The sequence below is a fragment of the Colletotrichum lupini genome, chromosome 2 (assembly GCF_023278565.1).
Source record: "Colletotrichum lupini chromosome 2, complete sequence".
Taxonomy (NCBI): Eukaryota; Fungi; Ascomycota; class Sordariomycetes; order Glomerellales; family Glomerellaceae; genus Colletotrichum; species Colletotrichum lupini.
The window spans coordinates 3047343-3066252 of NC_064675.1; the positions used below are offsets into that span (position 1 = coordinate 3047343).

The 18910-nt window shown below is 54.0% G+C and overlaps 9 protein-coding genes across 9 annotated transcripts; 7 read left to right on the plus strand and 2 right to left on the minus strand.

Annotated features, from left to right (window-relative positions):
- Nucleotides 1-799: 799 nt before the first annotated feature.
- Nucleotides 800-2632, plus strand: CLUP02_03198 (uncharacterized protein; the record flags this gene model as incomplete). The annotated part of the gene is made up of 2 exons (XM_049282223.1): nt 800-1013; nt 1065-2632. The coding sequence occupies 2 exons, from the start codon at nt 800-802 to the stop codon at nt 2630-2632; spliced, it is 1782 nt and encodes a 593-aa protein (XP_049139366.1).
- A 319-nt stretch (nt 2633-2951) lies between these two features.
- Nucleotides 2952-4123, plus strand: CLUP02_03199 (RNA polymerase II elongator complex subunit; the record flags this gene model as incomplete). Its single annotated transcript, XM_049282224.1, has 2 exons — nt 2952-2957; nt 3011-4123. 2 exons carry the CDS (start codon nt 2952-2954, stop codon nt 4121-4123), a joined length of 1119 nt encoding a protein of 372 aa, XP_049139367.1.
- Nucleotides 4124-4807: 684 nt separating this feature from the next.
- On the minus strand, nt 4808-5063 carry CLUP02_03200 (uncharacterized protein; the record flags this gene model as incomplete). Its single annotated transcript, XM_049282225.1, has 2 exons — nt 4808-4845; nt 4916-5063. The coding sequence occupies 2 exons, from the start codon at nt 5061-5063 to the stop codon at nt 4808-4810; spliced, it is 186 nt and encodes a 61-aa protein (XP_049139368.1).
- Nucleotides 5064-5130: 67 nt separating this feature from the next.
- Nucleotides 5131-6372, minus strand: CLUP02_03201 (uncharacterized protein; the record flags this gene model as incomplete). The annotated part of the gene is made up of 9 exons (XM_049282226.1): nt 5131-5160; nt 5219-5302; nt 5354-5475; nt 5537-5662; nt 5714-5754; nt 5834-5882; nt 6002-6020; nt 6079-6228; nt 6316-6372. The coding sequence occupies 9 exons, from the start codon at nt 6370-6372 to the stop codon at nt 5131-5133; spliced, it is 678 nt and encodes a 225-aa protein (XP_049139369.1).
- A 94-nt stretch (nt 6373-6466) lies between these two features.
- Nucleotides 6467-8262, plus strand: CLUP02_03202 (uncharacterized protein; the record flags this gene model as incomplete). The annotated part of the gene is made up of 8 exons (XM_049282227.1): nt 6467-6550; nt 6717-6818; nt 6888-7017; nt 7226-7377; nt 7436-7748; nt 7856-7907; nt 7959-7990; nt 8051-8262. 8 exons carry the CDS (start codon nt 6467-6469, stop codon nt 8260-8262), a joined length of 1077 nt encoding a protein of 358 aa, XP_049139370.1.
- Nucleotides 8263-9035: 773 nt separating this feature from the next.
- CLUP02_03203 (uncharacterized protein) lies at nt 9036-9203 on the plus strand (the record flags this gene model as incomplete). The annotated part of the gene is made up of 1 exon (XM_049282228.1): nt 9036-9203. The coding sequence occupies one exon, from the start codon at nt 9036-9038 to the stop codon at nt 9201-9203; it is 168 nt and encodes a 55-aa protein (XP_049139371.1).
- Nucleotides 9204-9293: 90 nt separating this feature from the next.
- On the plus strand, nt 9294-12360 carry CLUP02_03204 (uncharacterized protein; the record flags this gene model as incomplete). Its single annotated transcript, XM_049282229.1, has 2 exons — nt 9294-9305; nt 9964-12360. 2 exons carry the CDS (start codon nt 9294-9296, stop codon nt 12358-12360), a joined length of 2409 nt encoding a protein of 802 aa, XP_049139372.1.
- A 1509-nt stretch (nt 12361-13869) lies between these two features.
- Nucleotides 13870-14185, plus strand: CLUP02_03205 (uncharacterized protein; the record flags this gene model as incomplete). The annotated part of the gene is made up of 2 exons (XM_049282230.1): nt 13870-13962; nt 14012-14185. 2 exons carry the CDS (start codon nt 13870-13872, stop codon nt 14183-14185), a joined length of 267 nt encoding a protein of 88 aa, XP_049139373.1.
- Nucleotides 14186-16598: 2413 nt separating this feature from the next.
- CLUP02_03206 (TLC domain-containing protein) lies at nt 16599-18131 on the plus strand (the record flags this gene model as incomplete). Its single annotated transcript, XM_049282231.1, has 3 exons — nt 16599-16787; nt 16890-17609; nt 17694-18131. 3 exons carry the CDS (start codon nt 16599-16601, stop codon nt 18129-18131), a joined length of 1347 nt encoding a protein of 448 aa, XP_049139374.1.
- Between the last annotated feature and the right edge of the window lie 779 nt (nt 18132-18910).

Sequence of the window (18910 nt, forward strand, 5' to 3'; positions counted from 1 at the left end):
ACATAGCTCCTTTGACAAGCAGGTCATACTAGGAGGGGTGGCATTCTCACTCTCATGTATCATACTGACTACTGGGGCTGACACCACGATGAGCCACTCGCTGCACAGAGTATAGCATTGATGACATACAATAAATAGTTTACAGGGGACCAAGAGAAAACACCAACGACCTTATCGTGTTTGAATTGTGCACGCTGCTGTAGACTTCCCGAAACACCCAGCCTGTAATTGAAGTTATCGATTATCAGGTAGGTCTCAATGAGTGGTGAACAATTTCGATGCTGTTTTCCGCGCAAGCCTAAATTACTACTGCTCCAGTTCTGGAAAGAACGGAAAGGCCAGGTCCTTCAACTGTGCCTTCAACTGTGTTGAGTACCTCACCTCTCGGAAGTGGTCGGTGGCTCATATGAAGCCTCGCCCATGTGAGTCACTGAAGTTCAGCTCTACCAGCTCGACCTGCCCGTCCTTCAAGCTATACACTCAGAAAAATCAGATTCAAGGTTCAGTTCCAGGTTATAGTTTATCTCATTGCGTCATGAAGCCGCAATTATGTGGACGCTTCTCAAAATTTAGGATGCTTCTTAGAAGCTACGCTGTTTAGCACTCAGCAGGTGCACCAGCGATGGATGTAAAGCTGTGAACAGCTGCTGCCAGATGAGTTGGGGGTCCCTCTGCCGGAAGGGCCTTATGTAATTTAAGGTTCTGGACTGACCAGGGACCCTGTAGGCCCCTGCCCAACCCGACTTTAATTGACGATAGTGGGACATTTCCAACCGCGTCTCCAGACGCGTCAAACCCCATGCAGCTCGTGATGGAGCTCTCTTCGTCCTTGACGGATTTATCTGCCGTATCATCGCCAGACTCATTCAGGACGGCCTTTCAATCACCGGATGCCAACTCCGAAAAACCGACTCCCACAGATCCTGCATCACCCCAACGCATGTACTCATCCGCGACCCTGCTCCCCCGTGAGCTGAAGGAACATTGCCAGATCTACCTGGAAGAGCACCTCTGTACGTTAGCAAGATGCCCACCCTCCTCGCGACATACGCTGACTATGCTAGACAATGGCGCACTCGGCCTGTACAATAGCCTTCTCACTGCCGGGTTTTCGCGAAAGATCAACACCAACCCGAAGCGCGTCCCTGTCCCTCCGTTAACCCACCTTGCCCTCCTCAACACCCTGACCATCCACCCGAGCCATACGACTCGAGCCCCCGGCGCCGACCGTCTCGAGGTCTGCTCACAGACGCTGGACTACCTGCGTAATTTGCTCGCCATTGTTGGACCCATCAATGCCGGCTTTAGGAATGCGTTCCAGTTCCATGGGGTCCAGTATGGCCGCCGGAACCGATACCACGATGAGGAGGACGAGGATCTCGACGGTGATCAGATCGGCAACAACAAGTTGGCCAACGAAGATAGCATATGGCAGCGCGCGCAGGACTTCTGGGCTGTTCTCGGCTGGGCCTTCAACTGCAGCAGACTACATCCTCACCGTTGGCGCTTCTGGAAGACCTGGCTGAAATTCATGATTGACGTTCTCGAGGCTGACATCTACGAACGGAAACGCCTTGATGAGGAGTCTTTGGCCTCATCACAGCAACCTCAGAACTGGACACACATGCGAGAGTCAATCCTTGTCATGTACATCAAGCAGAAGACTGACTCCGGGCGAGGTGCTCTGAGGATGATCCTTCAAGCCGTCTTCGCTGACGGCTGCACCTCATCCTTGGCGAAATTTCCCGAGGTGTTCAACAAGGAGATAAAGGGGCTACCGAGCGAGGACAAGAAACGCAAACGAATGGCTACGCTTGATATCGAGAACGACCAATTTGGCGACTATTTCAACGAAGAGTTGACGGACGACGAACCCTCCGAGGCGGGTACACCGGGCACGCCTCGTACACCACGCACACCAGCCAGGAAAGCTGGAGATTTTGTCGCTGCCCCACTGGCAGATTCGATTCCCCTTCGTCTGAGACTGATGGAGCTCCTTTCCGAGGTTGCCTACAATATGCCCGAGGAGTTCATGGACCACAACGAATACACGCTGGACTTGTGCAGGTTACTCAAGCAGCAACCCCTTTCGTTCTTTCACCAATTCATCACCGACATGAGTTCGTACATCCAGCGATACGGAGCTGCCTTCAAGATCGACTTTCTGGCCGTTCAGCTCGATCAACTGCTGCCCTCCGGATATGAAGACCCGAAGAAGGTCATCAAGGGGGAGGACAGCGGGATCATCATAAACGCAGACGTCCTCGAGTTGTGCTACCTGGGTCACCATGCTAATACCATTGACCCAGAAGACAACGCCAGGGTGGCGCTGATCCTTGAGAGCCTGCTTTACACGATACCGGCGGAAGAGACCAAGGAAGCCAGAGACAGGCTCCGAAAAGCCGCGCTCAAGGGAATTGAGGCACGGAAGGCCAAGGCCAGAGGTACGAACCGGAGGAGCGCGACGACCCCGAGCCGTCGGGGCCGCGGAAAAAAGGGCCCCAGTCCGCGGGACATCTACGCCAAGGAGATGATGGATCTGGCGGGAGAGCGCATGATTTTCTATATTGACATCGTGGGCGCTCAGGAACCTGAAGGTGACGTTGACGAGGACGAGAATATGGATGACTGAGGAGAGTTTTCATTTGCGAGGGACAGTGGCGGATTGCACGTAGAAGGGGATTTAGGCGTTTTGCAGAGTCAGAGACCTCATGATACCCATACTCGAAAGTATCGAGAATCAATACATTACTTATTACGCGTATGATTCTCTGTAATTACTCCTGAAATCATGTGAAGATGGCTACATTATAGGCAAGCTGCGCCAATGACTTGAGTCCCGATTTGGTAGGTGGGGTAGCTGATCGCAGATGCAAAAAATCCCCAGAAACCCCGCCAAAGTCTGTCACTCACGTTCAACGGCAATCCCTCCCAACACACGAACCGCCAGTATGCCGGTGAGTCTTGCCATTCCTGGGCTCGTGGGAAAAAGAAGCTAACTCTGTGACAGTTGATCGTAGTATCAGGTCTCCCGACCTCGGGTAAGACGACCCGCGCAAAACAGCTGCAAGCCCACCTGGCAGCACGCATCGCCGCCGCCGCCGCCGCCGACGGCAGCAGCAAACAATCACCACCGTACCGACTCCATTACATCTCCGACTCGACGCTCTCGATATCGCGCGATGTGTACGACCTCGACCCGAACAAGGTGCGCGCGCACACGCGCTCCGCCAACGCCTCGGAAAAGGACGCCAGGGCGGCTGTCTACGGCGCCGTGAAGCGCGTGCTGTCGGACCGGGATATTGTTATTTTGGACGGGATGAATTACATCAAGGGGTGGCGGTACCAGTTGCACTGCGAGGCTAAAGCTATGAGGACGCCGAGCGTCGTGCTTCAGATTGGGTGTGGAGTTGAGAGGGCTAGGGGGATAAATGAGGAGAGGTTGAGGAGGCGAGGGGCGGCTGCATCGACGACGACGACGACCGCGACAGAGGAAGCACAAATGGATAGCAGTCAGATCCCGGAGGACGCAAAGGAGGCAAACACAGAAGACGAGACGAAGCAAGACGACACCGACGAAGAGCAGCAGCCCTACGACGCGGACAATTGGGACAACCTCGTCTTCCGGTACGAGGAGCCAAACCCGATGACGCGCTGGGACAGCCCGCTCTTCACCCTCATCTGGGACGACGACGCGGCGCAGACGGCAAAAGTGTGCGACGACATCTGGGACGCCGTCGCGGGTACGGGGCGGAAGGTCATCAAGCCCAACCAGGCGACGGTCCAGCGCAGCCGTGACACGAGCGGGGATTACCTGTACGTGCTGGACCGCGAGACGCAGGATGTCGTGAAGAGGATTTTGGAGGCGCAGGCTGAAGGGGAGGAGGGCGGGGAGGTCAAGGTCTCCAGGGGGGATGATGGGGCGGGAGGGGAGAAGAAGGAGCTTGTCGTGCAGCTTCCTGGTCGCAAGGTCGGTCTGCCGCAGCTTCAGAGGCTGAGGAGGGCGTTTGTGGGTTTGAACCGTGGCGGGATCGGGCTCGAGGGCGTGGGCAACTTTAGCGCGGAGAGGATGAGGGAGAGCTTTGTTGGGTATCTGAACGATACGTTTGAGCAGGAGGGTTGAGTTCACTCTGCTCCTGAGGAGAGGAAAGGGGAAAAGGGGGGTGAAGTGCTAGGTGTGGAGAGAGACAGAAAGGCGTTTGCGATGAAGGTTGTATAATTGATACCCCTGAGATGGTGTTCACGACGAATTGGGAATATTCTGTGAGGGTTTGCTTGTGACGTGGGTGAGGCGACATAGAGTTACGGTAGCGCATCGCTCTCGTTATCGAGAAGTGTTTACCTTCAACACACACTGCCAAGCACTCGTGAGGCTGGCGCTAGGAATACCTTTTTGCTTTGGTCCATCTGGCCTACCGCAGAGGCAGCTGGTTTGTGAAATCTCCTCCGGCGGAATGTACCCATCATGCCTCACTGTGGTCTCTGAAGAATTGACATTCTTGGGTCCTCAAATACTCGGTGTTGGCAGAGAATGAAAGAGAGAGACTCTTGCGTCACTGTCTGTCCTTGATTGGTACAGCTCACGGAACCCGAGTGGTCGATTGCACACCATCAGGAATGCTGCAGAGGTCTCAAGATGACCCAGCGAGGCCTAAATGAGAGCCGCCACGCTGCCAAGACGATTTAGACACTTGAGAAAAGTCTAGATCATGCTGGCGTACAGATTCTGTGTGATTCTATCTTAGCCATGGTGTTGGTGGTGTTGCCTATTTTGGAGAAATGCAACTCGCCGAGGGACCTTCCAACTCTACACAGCAGTAAGGCAGATCGCCAAGATCCGCGTTACTGAGTCCCAGTCAGACCATTTTCTCCTTTCCAAGACGGCTTAGCATCTCCTTAAGAGAAGGTGGTCGACAGCAGAAGCTAGCCGGATTCCGGATACCGAAAGACGAGAAAAACAAAGTCTCCGTTCCAGGTCTCCCGATCGGGGGCAGATTCAGCAGCTTTGCAAAGTAGCCGCCGGGTTCATCGTGAAGATTGTAGAAAGCATCCACACCATCCATGGACTCACCTGGCATACCGCTTCGGGACCTAGACTCCCTTACTTGGCCCGCGAAGAGAGCAGACACATCAGGTAGACAACCTCAGAGGTGCGACGGACTACGACGGACACACTCGACTTGGCGATAAATCATAGATCTCAGGTGATGAGTTTCACCACGCCCTGAATGCGAGTTACGAATGTTAGGGTAGGAGTCTCGATACAGGGTAAAGGCTTGTCGTAGGCCAAGAGAGGAGGGAACTGTGGTCGCGGCGAGTAGCGCCTCGGATGTTAACCTAAAAGGTTCGGGACGGGGAATGCAAAAGAAGCGGCAAAGTCTAGGAGACACCGGTGAATGCTCAACCGCATTGGAAGCGACGTGAACGGCGTCGTGTCTTGACTAGCCGACGCCGGCTCTATAGAAGACTGCGTGACTGGGATATGTGGTTTTGTTGCACTTTACGAGGTACGCAGTCCAGACCGAGACGACTTCACTCATGCCAGCTGGTGTGTTTGGCGAGGCGATTTGGCACTGGCTTGATAGCTCTCGTCGGAGCCTGATTGTCTGATTTGAAGCTTTCGACCGCTTCCAGCCCCAACTTTGAGATGCTCTTGACTTGTCTGAATCTCAGCATTAATCAGTCCTCATTATGATCAAAGCGCATCGATTACTTGAGATCTTGAACTCAGCTGTGTTGTCTACAGCGCTGTTCCTGGTGGGAATAATGCGTCGTGTGGTTTCCATTCCGAGTTAGATCACAATCAATCAGACTCTCTGGTCAAAATGTCTACGGATACACAAATAGATCGACGAGCTTGAGGCGAGGTAGATGGTCGTTTACTGGCCAATGCAGAGAGTGTGTCGCGTGTCGTGTCAGCCGGCGGGGTTTGGGTGTGAAAGTCGAGACTCGGCCGCTTGCCTCACTTTAATTCGGCCGGCCTTGCAAGCAAGTCGCGTACTCCTTAGCTCAGACTGAAGCTGGGTGATGCGGGTCCGCGATCAGGGACACTAAAAAAAAACAAAAAAAAAAACGCACAAGCTGGCTTGAGCCGTACGACTGTGTCTGTGTTGAGTAGGAGCAGGTTGTGAACCGTGACACTAATGCTGCGACAGTGTCATGAGGGTAAAGTAGCCGTGTGGGCTGATTATTTTCGCTGGAGCCGCGTGCTAGAGTATGCGCGCCGTGCTATGGATGCGGTTCGTCTGGAGCGGGCAATAGCAAAGGGAAAAATAAAAAATAAAAAATTGAGAGACATCCGTCAGATTCAGAGACGGGCAGGACGGCAGCACGGGCAGGCGCAAGCAACGGCAGCGGCAACGGCAAGGACATAACGGCAGGCTGCCCCCGCCTTGAGCCAGTCAGAAGCAACCTGACGGTGTGTGCAGGTGGGTTGGACGGGAAAGGAAGGGACGATGAAAGACGGATGAGAGGAAAATCCAATCGCCAAGATCGCTGGCTAGCCACGAGTGATAAGCTTTGCCAAGAGGAACAGAGCCAAGACGGGCAGGTGTGGAAAAGACGGGGTGTCGGGTTGGGGAAGTTTAAGAAGGAAGCACGAAGAACGGGGGAAAGAAAGAAAGCACAAGCCACCTCATCTGCTTACCTTCCCACGCTTTCCTTACGGATACCTACGGATGGCATACCACCTACCTATCTGATGCTGCAGGCTGTAGCCCGGTGGCAATCACGACACATTCGTACCTTACCAAAGAACACAACACTCACTTATTGCACCACCGAAGCCTGCCAATTCGTCCGGCTGCAAGCTCCCAAAGGTCCAAGAATAGGTAACTTAGCAAGCGCCCTCCCGTGCCTGCCTCCCATGATTCCATCTGTACCTACAGACCAAGGTACGCACGATTATCTGCGGGGTTGAATGGGGGCAACACCATCTGGTACTTGGCCACTGGACTGGACAGTACCTAGAGCCAACAACAGGTTTTGGCCCGGCTGCCACCTGCCGTTCTGCTGATTGTCTGCCACTCCTCGTCTGCAGCAACGTAGGCCAAGTCGATATGCTTTGCCGGATACCGACATCACCTCACTCTCCTTCAACACATGTATAATGTATTTATCACACCATTCGTACGAATACTTGCACATCAAGCATCCTTCCAAACAAGCAACACCCAGAAAACTTTTTAGAACCCCTGTGTCGATGAGGATTTGCCGTTGGCCTGAGCTCTTGATCCCCTTTTTGCGGACTCGGGAACGATGCAAATGGCCGAGAAGGGACGGACGGGAAGCTTGTTCCAAAGCAAAAGAAAAATCAATCCTAGCGCCTCATATCCGTCACAAAAGACAGGGCTACGCCGCCAAAGGACCTGCTTAGTGGTGGCCTGTCAGTGGTGGTTTTTTTTGCACAAGTTTCCCCTGCTCATTTCCAACACAGGTACGTACTCGGCCAGTCACCCATTTGGACGTTGGCCCGCGTCCATGGGTTGCGGATGACCCGCAGTTCTCGCCCAAAGACTCTGCTCATTGGACGTCTCTTGACCGGATGGGTGAGCCCGGGGCAAGGGGCGTGGTTGCAAGAGGAAACGCCGTGCCCGGGGACCCTGGCACAGTGTGGGATCCTTCCGCAGCGCTGGCCTTTCATCATTTCCTCATCCAGCTCAGTGGCCGCCGAAGCAAGCCAGCCCTGGAGGCTGTCAGCACTGGGGCTCCTTCCGTTCTCCTCTCCGTCTTGGTAGCACAAACCGTCCGTCCGTTCAATTCTTCCGTCTCCGTATTAAATCGACAGCGATCACAAGCATAAACTACGGATACGCTCTCACCTCTATTTTATTTAGAGTTGGCAGAGCCACGATAGGCGACGATGAGACCGAATTTCCTGATGTCACCGCTCCCCCTGCTTTCATCAAGTTCAGAGGAAAAAAGTACAAAGGTAACGAGTGATGAATCGACGGGGTGAGAGTCGAGTACCAGTCGAGGGGTTACACTCTTGGTCAGCCCTTTTACCCTTTTTCCGTGTTTCATGAGCCAAGACAAAACGCTCCGAGCTCAGTACTCAAGAGACGACTGGCCGGCCATCTGAATTGTGTACTTGATCAGCGCGGCTGCCCTTCTCCGTGTCAGGGTGCTCCCCTCGAGACGGGGAGGCTTAGACACCCACCGTACCACCGCACCGTTCTCGTTCCCAGCTTCAGCCAACCCTCGCGGACACGCTCTTTCTTCACTTCAACGGTGGGCACGGCGATGCAGCCTGCTATTGACTAGCGCTGGGCGTACAGTGTCGTACTCCCCAGAGTACGTACTCTTTCTGTATTAGATAATGTCTACCACTTATTTTTGTAGGTAGGGACACCCACGATGCAGGTGGCTGACGGGACTGGCGGCGTCCACTTGTCTGGCTCACCTGGCACGCTGGTCTAGGTATTCCAGAACAGTACCGAGTTGACTTCTCCCAATGTCGCCGGATATCGAGCAGCACCGCTTTCTGCTTGCCGAATCCGTTAGATGGTGGCGCGCCTGAGTGATTCTTCCTTATTGCCCAACGATAATTCAATAGTCGAATGCCAGCCTCAATTAGACGACGACGGACTCTCCACTGCTAGGACTCGTGACAGCCCGCGAAGAAGCTTTTTTGAACGAGCCTTCTGTCATACCACGCGATGCAGGACGTGAACGACAGCCGACAGGCTGATTTGTTCTCTAACACCAACTTTCCCCTCCCGTCTGATCTCGATGGCAGCGCTCGTCCTGAGTGCTCACAGTGCAAAGCTGACGAAGAAGGGGCATAGGCGGGGTCTTTGCACGCCTTCTCGCTGCAATTTCAATGCGACGGTATTGAATCTCATACTTGGTGCTTCTTTGGAAGCAAGTCAATCAATTATTCGCAGCCATACCCTGGTGTCGGATAGCACGTGTCGTACCTACTGTACTGTGGTAGGTACGCAATACTGCGTATTTTGTCTCCCATCTGACAATCCCACGAAGCTGGAGCCAGCGCCCTCACGGATCGACGATGGATTGCGGAATGGCGTCCGGCAATGCCATGCAGAGTCGGAAGCTTCTTCACACGCCTTCTTGCCAAACGGCGAAGGACCCTTTTCTTGGTGTCTGTAGATCGCCCCGAATCTCGTCGGGTCTGCCAAGCTGTCACTACACGATCGCGCAGTGCTTCGCGACAACTCTTGAGAGAGAGCCGGTCCCTCTGACTCGGGAATTCACAGTACAGCGACTGTGCGCTGAAGATGAGGGCTACATGAGCCCCACTCCTCATGCCACGGCATCCACGTACAATCACCATGGTCCGAGTCGTATCCGATAGCATTAAGCACAGTTAGCGGAAACGCAGAGCCGGAGAGGGTGTGTAGATAATCCCAGTCCCACGGCTTACAGTGTGCTTCGCCTTCCTCGCACCAAAACCACGTACCGCCCCGGCACCCCCCTCGAGAATCAGAATGACACTGGGAGAGTCGCTGCTCCCCCCCAATTCTATCCCATATCCATCCGCGTCCCCCCGACTTGCTATTCCAAAACACTTTCGAGACGGTCTACGACTCCACCAGACGAGCAAGAACAGCCAGATCTGGCCAGCACCAATCTAACAAAGCGCAACACCGTACACACCATTCAGCACGCCGCCTTCCCCTCTACGGCGACTCAGCAGCCCCCCCGGAAGTAGCTTTTACACTCTCCTTTCCCCCCGGCCTCCTTCTTTTGCCCTCTCTCTCTCCCCCGTATTCTCTTGTCCTCCCAAAATCTCTCGGCGCCCAGCCTGCGATCCCTCCCACATCCCCCACACGCAAGCCTTCTTGGAACGCTTTCTACCGACAACCTCAACCTCGACCCGGTTTATTAACAATTCGATTGTGACCTTTGGCTATTTTGGTCTTCGCCTGGGAGAACTTGGAACATTGACGATTACTTCGAACTAACTGCTCAACCCTTCGACGACTCTGTGCGCGACTTCAGAACGCCTGGACTCGTATCCTCGACGCTCGCCGCACCCATCCGCCCGACCGAGTCCCGGAACTCGCGTCGCTCGACGACAACAACTCGACGCCTACGCCAATCAACACTGCGAATCCACCGACGACTGCGAAGCTTATTCGATGGCGAGTGTTCGCGAGTAGGACGAAGCCTCTTTCGATCCTCGCCTGCGGCTGGCCGCTCTGTTCTTCATCGACAAGCATCCGACGAGTCGGCGCCGCCATCATGGTAGATCTCGCCGCAGCCGCGAGTCCCTTGCCCTCTCTGGGCGCCGCTGGGGCAGCAGCCGCGAAAATCGCGACCGCCGCGCCTATTATTATTGCGAACAATGGAATCAACTATGAAGAAACCACGACCGGAGGCGCGGTACAATACAACGACCTGCGTGACCCTTTCTTCGCCTCCATCTTCCCCGTCTGCTACGCCCTCGCCGCGACGACAGTAACAGCATACATGCTTGTGATCATGCTTTTCATTACTCCCCGATCATTTCTTGACGGTGGAGTGGTATATCTCGGCCGACGCGGGTTTACGAGTGGTGGAACATCGAATGGAATCAGCATCGGAGGTCGACCATGGCTGCAGAAGGTGGCCGCCGTCACCGTTGCAATTTCTCTCACCATAGCAAGCGCCGATACGTTTAAAGTTGCCGAGCAGCAGTACCAGTGGTCAATTCAAGACGCCAAAAAGATGCAGTCGGAGGTTATGGACGGAACCGAACTGAAAGTCATTCGCCTCATTTCAGACACCTTTTTGTGGCTTGCACAAGCCCAAACTCTCATCCGACTCTTCCCACGTCAGCGGGAAAAGGTTATCATCAAGTGGACTGCCTTTGCGCTGATTACGTTGAACCTCATCTTCAGCGCCTTGAACAGCTTCCAGTATCCCACCAGCGGAAGCAATGGCAACGCCCGTCCACGAAGCTTCGTGGACGCCGTTCCCGCTCTCAGCTACCTATTTCAACTGTCCCTCGGCCTGTTATACGCCGCATGGGTCATTTACTATTCACTTATGAAGAAGCGATACGCCTTCTACCATCCCTTGATGAAGAACATGATTCTGGTCTCTGCACTATCACTCTTCGCCATCCTTGTCCCAGTCGTTTTCTTCGTACTGGATATGGCACAGCCAGAATTCGCTGTCTGGGGAGACTACGTTCGCTGGGTCGGTGCTGCAGGCGCCAGTGTAGTGGTTTGGGAATGGGTAGAGAGGATTGAGGCATTGGAAAGAGAAGAGAAGAAGGACGGTATTTTAGGACGCGAGATTTTCGACGGCGATGAAATGCTGGAAGTCTCGGCGTCTGAGTTCCCATGGCTTAGGAGGAGAAAGAACAGAAACGGTGGTAGGGACGGTGACGGTGGTGAAGACGGACCTCAGGGTGGTTCTGGCGCTCAAGGTCCTCCCTCGGCCGAGCGAGGCAACCTTTGGCCAGGCATGACACAAATCGCCTCCAGATATCGCTCTAACCACGCCCACACCAACTCGGGAACAAACAATCAAAGCGGCCAGAGATCAAAGGGCGGTCTGTTGCGTCCGCCCATGTGGCCCTCTCGGCCCGCACCCGCGGTGACGCCCGTCAGCCGTACAGACACAGCCAGCGCAGCGAGCACCGTATATGCCGTAAGATATCAGCTGCCTTCAGAGACAACTTCACGGACACCCGAGGCAGTCATCCGAGCTGCGAACCAAAGAAACGCTGCAGCTGCCGTGTCGAGGAGTAACTCGACATCATCTAGGAGCGAATCGACAACGAGTGACGACGAGCTCTCAATGGCAGCGCCCGTGCCAAGACAAGCAACGCACAAGACCGTTGAAATCGACACAGAGGCCCAGGAGGACATGACAGAGAAAAACCGCAATGGATGGAGATCCTTAGTGGCCAATCCACTCTTCCGCCGCACTGCCCGCGATCCACCAGCGGAGGTGATGGCCCACACCGAGTCAAAGCCCGAGGTGCGTGGAGGTCACGATGATGCGGGTAGATGGGATCTCCGGGCTCGTTTGGAGGACTTTGCTGCGACGCAGGCCGAGAAGATCAGAGAGAAGATGCGACCAACTCCCGAGACAGATAGCCTTCCGGTGACTGTCATTCCTGCGCCACCAAGACAGGGAGCGGCACTGGCCCAACTATTGGAAGAGGAGCAAGACCATGAGCAACCGGGTCTCAGCAGAACCATTAGCGACGCCTCTGCACTCTCGCCTCAAGCTGCGGCTGGTCTGGGAAGGACGCAAAGCAATTTCTCTCGTCGGTCCCCTGCCGCAGGTCAAAGTCAAGAGCCTGCCACTCTTCAGCTCAGCAGACCACCTCTCTGGCCTGGAGTAAGAACTCAACATCAGGACTTTGAGCCGCATTCACCAAATGCGCCGCCTACGCCCTGATGATGAGTTTTACGCGGTTTACGAGTTTCTTTGTCGATTATTCAAAAGCGTGGCGCCGTGGCTTTCTGACTCTTTTGCATCGCGAGCAAGCATAACAGCGCATTACTGGAGAACGGATGACTCTGGCACGAGTCTCGATTGGTTGTTCAAATTCAAAGTGTATATTGCAGATGGAGTATATGGGACTGGGGAAAACGCCCTCACGAGGAAGCGGAAACCAAAAATCTTTTGCGAATAATGAGGAGGGGACCCAATTGTGGTTTCATGTACATGTTTGGGGAATACGGAACGAAAGCCTACAGTTGGGCGGATGCAGCGTATAGAAACGCGGCGTTTGGCGGCCTTGTATGTACTTCAGCCTGGCCAACAGGTGATCCCTCCCTCTCAGAGCAGGAGATGGTGATCAAGTCGCGCGCGCTGTACGAGATGGGGCCTCATGTTGTGGAGAGATATCTGCGAGCCGTAGTCAAACTGTGGTGAGGTGGTTGAAGCGCGCAGTACCAGGGGCCGTTTGGGGGATGGACATGAGGAGGTGAGAGGCAGATTTAGCGATAGCCGCAATGGTTTCAATACGTTCAATGGAAACCTTTTCCAAATTACTTGTTTACGGAGTACACTTGCTTGACGTGAATTGTATGACGGTCTTTTTTGGATTACCAAGTCAGAATGATGCATGCTCGAAGAATCGTAGTTGACATCCATAGTTGTAAATCACGAACGTCAATAGCTGCACAGTAGTCAACAGTTGAGACCACGTTTGCCGTTCACCGAGGTGGCAGCATACATCTTTCTATCTCTCGTATCCTTTGTATCCTTGGCCTAGCCTATGCCACTTGGCAAGGCCGAGCCGTAGACCTTATTTCATCTGCTTGACTGGTACTCGGAGCAGACATGACACGGAGGTCGCGTAGTCAGGAGCTCCAGGAGCGTGTTGTATCGCCACCACCACTACTACCACCAGAGATCGCCGAGGTGTTCCACCGGCAAACGGCGAAGTGAATGTGAGAGACAGCAAAAGTGCGGCCAGTAGCACCCCCGGTGAGAACTCTCCGATTCCAAAATGACGGGAAAATCTTTCACTGTATTGGGTCTTGGCACTTGGCAACTGCAAGAGAGGCTGTGATAAACTCTCATTTGAAGGTTCAAGGGGGTCCGGCTGAGAGTCCATGGGGCTTGAAGGCTGGACTTGGCAGACGAGCGGCCTGAAATACTGGATACCCTCGGGCATTGCTGGTGAGCATGGGCGAAATTCGGGGCGTCCTTTGTCGAGGGCGAGAACGACGGGGCCAAGAGATCTGCGAATGCAGCCGTTTGACAGTGGATGACTGGAACCGTCTCGGTGGCGTGAAAGAAGCATTCCACCTTGGCGCTCAGGGGAGTGTCTCTCTCTCTCTCTCTCTCGGATGCCTCCAGCAAATTGCTGAAGATGACAGAGGGCGTACAACATGGCGCAGAGGGCTTCGCCAAGTTTTGCCCCGTCGTGGCTGATGGCTACGATGCGTCAGCAGCATGATTTCAGAGGCCCTCCACCGTTATGTTACAATCTCGACTACGGCGGACGGCGAAGGACATTCGTTCGTTCTTGACGGCGACTCTTCAAAGGCAAATATCGACAGAGCGTTGTAAGTGCACAAGGTTGTACCTTTATTAGCCCCCGACGACAGCGGCGGAAGATGGACTTGACTGCAGGACGATAGCAAAACTCCGAAGGCTGTGCAAGTGGTGTTATCCCGACTGTGTCCGTACTCCGAGATCTTCAGGAAAGCTGTGCTATGCCACCTACGCAGGCCATTGGGCACCAGAGCAGCGAGCCGAGGCGGATTGAGATGCTGCCATGAAGACTACGGAAACTTTGAGAGAGACTTAGATGACGATTTTCCCAAGGTATACCAGGCGTGCCAGGCCATCGGGTTAAGGTACGAATGGGCTGTATCCGTACTCCGTAGTCATACTCCGTAGCGGGGGCGGGAATGCATACATTCCTCAGTGTGTGGCATGTGAGAGAGGGTCGGCGGGGCCAGCATCCTGGCGTGTCATTTGGCGGGGTTGAAAGTCTGAGATGGTGTCCAACTGGACATACTGAGTGGAATGACGTTTCTGGAGACTGCAACTCGTCTGCCTCAACAAGAAACGACCTGCAGATTGGTTCTCTATTCAAGTGGCACGAATCTGTAGAACGCAACGCATAGGCTCGGTGGATTGGCCTCGGTAGATGTGGTTCGATCCAAGGCGAAGGCAGTGTAGGTGGCCGTGAGGCCGACAATGATGTAGCTGCGCTAATCAATGGCAGCGGGCTGGCCTGGTCGATGCTCGTCATCGCAAGTCTTTGAGAATGGCAGAGGAAGTCGATATATGCGCCACGACGATTGTCCAAAGTTTGTTGTACATAACAATTGTTGATTAGCGAGAGAAGACAGTCTAGAAAAATCTAGCGTACGTCACTCTGGGGAATCTGTCATGCATGAACAAGTATGAAGCTTCCGGGCGAGGCTTGCTAGAGGCTGTAGCTATGCAGCCTTGCCTATCATTACCCCCTGAAGGAGGAATCGCGCTCATGCCACAGCTCTATGCCCTGGAGCATCATCGTCGCCGTCGACTTGGGCCACAACAATTTGTCGGTTACGGGGTATGGTATTCTGAATCCGATCTCGATCGCAGAACTGGCTTGACTCGTTTGCATGGCTGCCAGCTCAACATTGTGCCATTGTCTGGCCGGGTCAGATTCCAAGGCACTCGGTTTTGAGCTTTATGAAACCTAGGTGCGAGCCGGGGGCATCTCTGTTCGCAGGTGGCCTGGTTGGGGGAAGACGGGGAAGAGTGCTTTTCAACTATGCCATGTTGTCCGATCCAGAGGGATGGCCCTGGTTACGTTGTCCACGTCGCTGTTGCGTTTGCATGTGTAGCTGGAAATGTGGAGGCATTGTGAAGCGTGGGCGGGCATATGACTGCAAAGGCGGAAAGACGATGCAACAGCACGGCGCTGTAAGAGAAGGGAAGAGAAGAGAAGGGGGTGGTGCTGGCTGCATCAGGTTGCGATCGAGCTGAGTTACAACAAGTTACAAGTTCCACAACAACGGCGTGGCCAAGCACCCAAGATGCAAGAACCAACAGTCGCATCTCTCCTGCAGTGGGGACGCCAAATGCAAGCCCGATAGATCGTCCCAGAAAGGAGGTACCTTAACTCAGGTAAGTATGTTTTCCAGGTCCCTCTACGACCCTTACCACCCATAAGGTACTTCGTACGGATACTTCAGCATGCATTTCAGGTCTCCCGATTCCCGAGCAGGGGGCCATCGCGGGTAAGATGGGGCACGCACCGGTACCCCAAGCAGGAACCGGCAGATTAACGACGCCTCCGGCCAGGCGTGTGCAACCATTTGCTACGAGGTGCAGCTTTGCCATCGAGACACCTGTAGCACCTTACTGCAATTGTATAGCTTGCTGAAGTTGGTGTAAGCTCGTTGGCTGTCGTCAGTAGCTCCCGTCTCCATGCGGTTGGTCAAATTACCATCAACTCCTAAACGGTTCTTGGCGAATTTCTTGGATCCTTACTTGATCTTAATTTTTTTCCCTTCCTATTTTTCCATCTCCGTGGCCCTTACCCGGTTTGATCATTTGAATGAATCCTTCTTTTTTCCTAACATGCCACCATGCGCTTGATCTCATCAACGGCACCTGCACTTGTTTGCTCTGACGAAAAACCAGCGTCTGACCCCCCCCCCTTGGGATTGACTGAACATCCTTCTCACCCAGCCAGTCCTTCTATCACCTCGCTGTTCCAGCTCCTGCTCTTTGACCGCATTGCGGTGGTAAATGGAAAACAGACGACTGGCCCCTCGGTCAGACGAATTCACACGACGAAACACAGAAGGCTCAAGGAACAACCTTGAGTCCGACCTCGAGTTTCCCCCCCGTCGCACTTGTTCTTCAACAGCTCCACTGACCCGCCGACCACGTTCGCCCTGTCTTTCCTTGACCAAACTTCCATGATCGACAGCGGGCCCCCCTGACCTTCTTGACGTCTAATAAATCAGAACCTGGGAGCTCCTTTCCAACCCACGACTAACTGGCCCGGATTTCCTCCTCCGCACCCGCCGACAGCTTCCCAAACTCAAACTCGCTGGCTTTCTCCCCTCTCTTACTTCATTGCGACTTCATCCCGCCGTCCTGCCCTCCGAATCCACCGTCCGACTGCTTTAAATCACCCGAGACGCTGTCAGAAGCGTCCCTCCTTCACCATGGCCGACTCCGAACCCTTCCCTCTCCTCAATACCTCTGTCGACCAACTGCATTCTGCTATCGACCACGCCCCCAGCTCGTCACGAACAACACGACGACGAAAGTCAAGCGCACTCGGCCAAGACATCCGCGCTGGCGATACAGGCCCGGCACTTGCAACAGCCCGAGACAACACCTCCGTCATACCTGTAATTACCCCCCCCGGGATCCCATCTTTGCTAGTCGCCCCGGGCCTTGTTCCTAGATACTGGGCTGTGTCCAACATTCAACTAACCTCTAGCCTACTATAGACTGTTCCTACAAAACGTCCCTCGAAGCGCCGGCGAGCTCGTGGCGGCTTCGCTCGAGTTCGACAAGCCATGACCAAACACACGTACCTCGTGCCCGCCCTCATTATTGGCCTTACTCTGGCCCTTTATATTGTTCAGCCAAACGACTCGAACCCGCTTCATCGCTTTATTTTTCTCTCATACCGCTTACCATCCGACCCGGTCAATCCTGATGCCCCTGCTCAATATGGCAAGGGGCTATGGGACATCGCCTTTGTGGCATTTTGGACCGTCGTCTTGACTTTTACTCGGGAATTCATCATGCAAGAACTTTTGCGGCCACTTGCTCGCGCCGCCGGAATCCGCTCGCGTGGCAAGCAAGCTCGTTTTATGGAGCAGATGTACACTGCCATTTATTTTGGCTGTCTTGGACCTGCCGGTCTGTACGTCATGAGCAAGACGCCCGTCTGGTACTACAGTACCCGAGGCATGTACGAGGACTTCCCGCATATGACACACGAGGCTGGCTTCAAGTTCTATTATCTTTTCCAGGCTGCCTACTGGGCTCAACAAGCAATCGTCTTGCTGTTGGGTATGGAGAAACCCCGGAAAGACTTTAAGGAGCTGGTTGGCCATCACATTGTCAGTCTTTCTTTGATTGCTCTTAGCTACCGCTTCCACTTCACCTATATGGGACTGGCAGTGTACTCCACTCACGACATCAGTGACTTCTTTCTTGCTGTAAGTAGACGCTATTCCATGTGAGGCCACAAAGCCAGAAGTGGCTGGTCGGGGAGCTATTGGCAGTGCTAACTCATTCAACAGACATCCAAGGTACTGAATTACATCGATTCTCCAATCGTCGGTCCTTACTTCTTCCTCTTCATGTGCGTTTGGATTTACTTGCGCCACTTCATCAACTTGAAGATCATTCTATCTCTGTTCACAGAGTACACTACTGTCGGGCCATTCGAATTGAACTGGGCCACTCAACAATATAAGTGTACGCTGTCGCAGTACATCACTCTTGGACTTTTGTCATCACTGCAGGCCCTGAATCTTTTCTGGCTCTTCTACATCTTCCGCATTGCCTATCGATTCCTTCGCTACGACATCGCTGAGGACGACCGCAGTGATGCAGAAGTCACTGATGTCGACGACGAGGCCGAGAAGAAGAAGGCTCTTTCCGAGAAGACCAATGGCCACGCTAGCGGAGTCAACGGCACTGCGCCTCAGGCCAGGCTTGTCGATGGCCGCGCATGATAGAAACCCTCGACAAAGAATAGAGCAAGGAGAGGATGCAAACTGAAGCACCGTAGGTGTTGTCGGTTGCCATCGAATCTTTCGCCTACGACTAAAGTTACAACCGGCGGATATACCCAATTGCTGCGAAGAGACGGAGGGAGACACCAGGACATGTCGAGCACCCATTCATCGCTATCCGAAGTCGCGATAGTTTGTCGATTTGGAACAAGAAAAGTGGCTCAGCAGTTGCCGAAACGTGGGGTGCAGAGCGTTTGAATCGCGAGACGTGCTGGGATTGCGCCTCCTTACCGCATTGACTTGCACACATTCTTACGAACTGTGTGCGATAGGTGCAATCAACGGTCATGCGCCCAGGGCACAATACGTGCCCGATGAGTCCCAGAGAGACACTAACTGGAGACAGTCATTGTCAGACCGGTTTTAGGCAAGGAATCAATACCTAGACATTGGAAAGCATACGACCTCGGGTGTCGGTCATCGCTGATCGGTTAGCACCGGGAATACTTCTGCAAACAATCGGCATCTCTGAGGCTTAGCGACTATGAGCCGAGGTCAAGGCGTTTGTGGCCTTGGTGATGGTGGTGGTAGTGGTGGTCCCGAGAGGGGTGCGAGTGCGGAGGCAGACGAAGTGAGACAGATGTGCGTCTGTGGACGATGACGGCGCCTCCTCCTGCGCAACCAGGCAGCTTGACGGCATCCTCCCCCACACCGCCTGAATACGGTCTCACACCCACTGGGCTCGCGTGCTCCTTGTGCTCACGACATCCGAATCCACA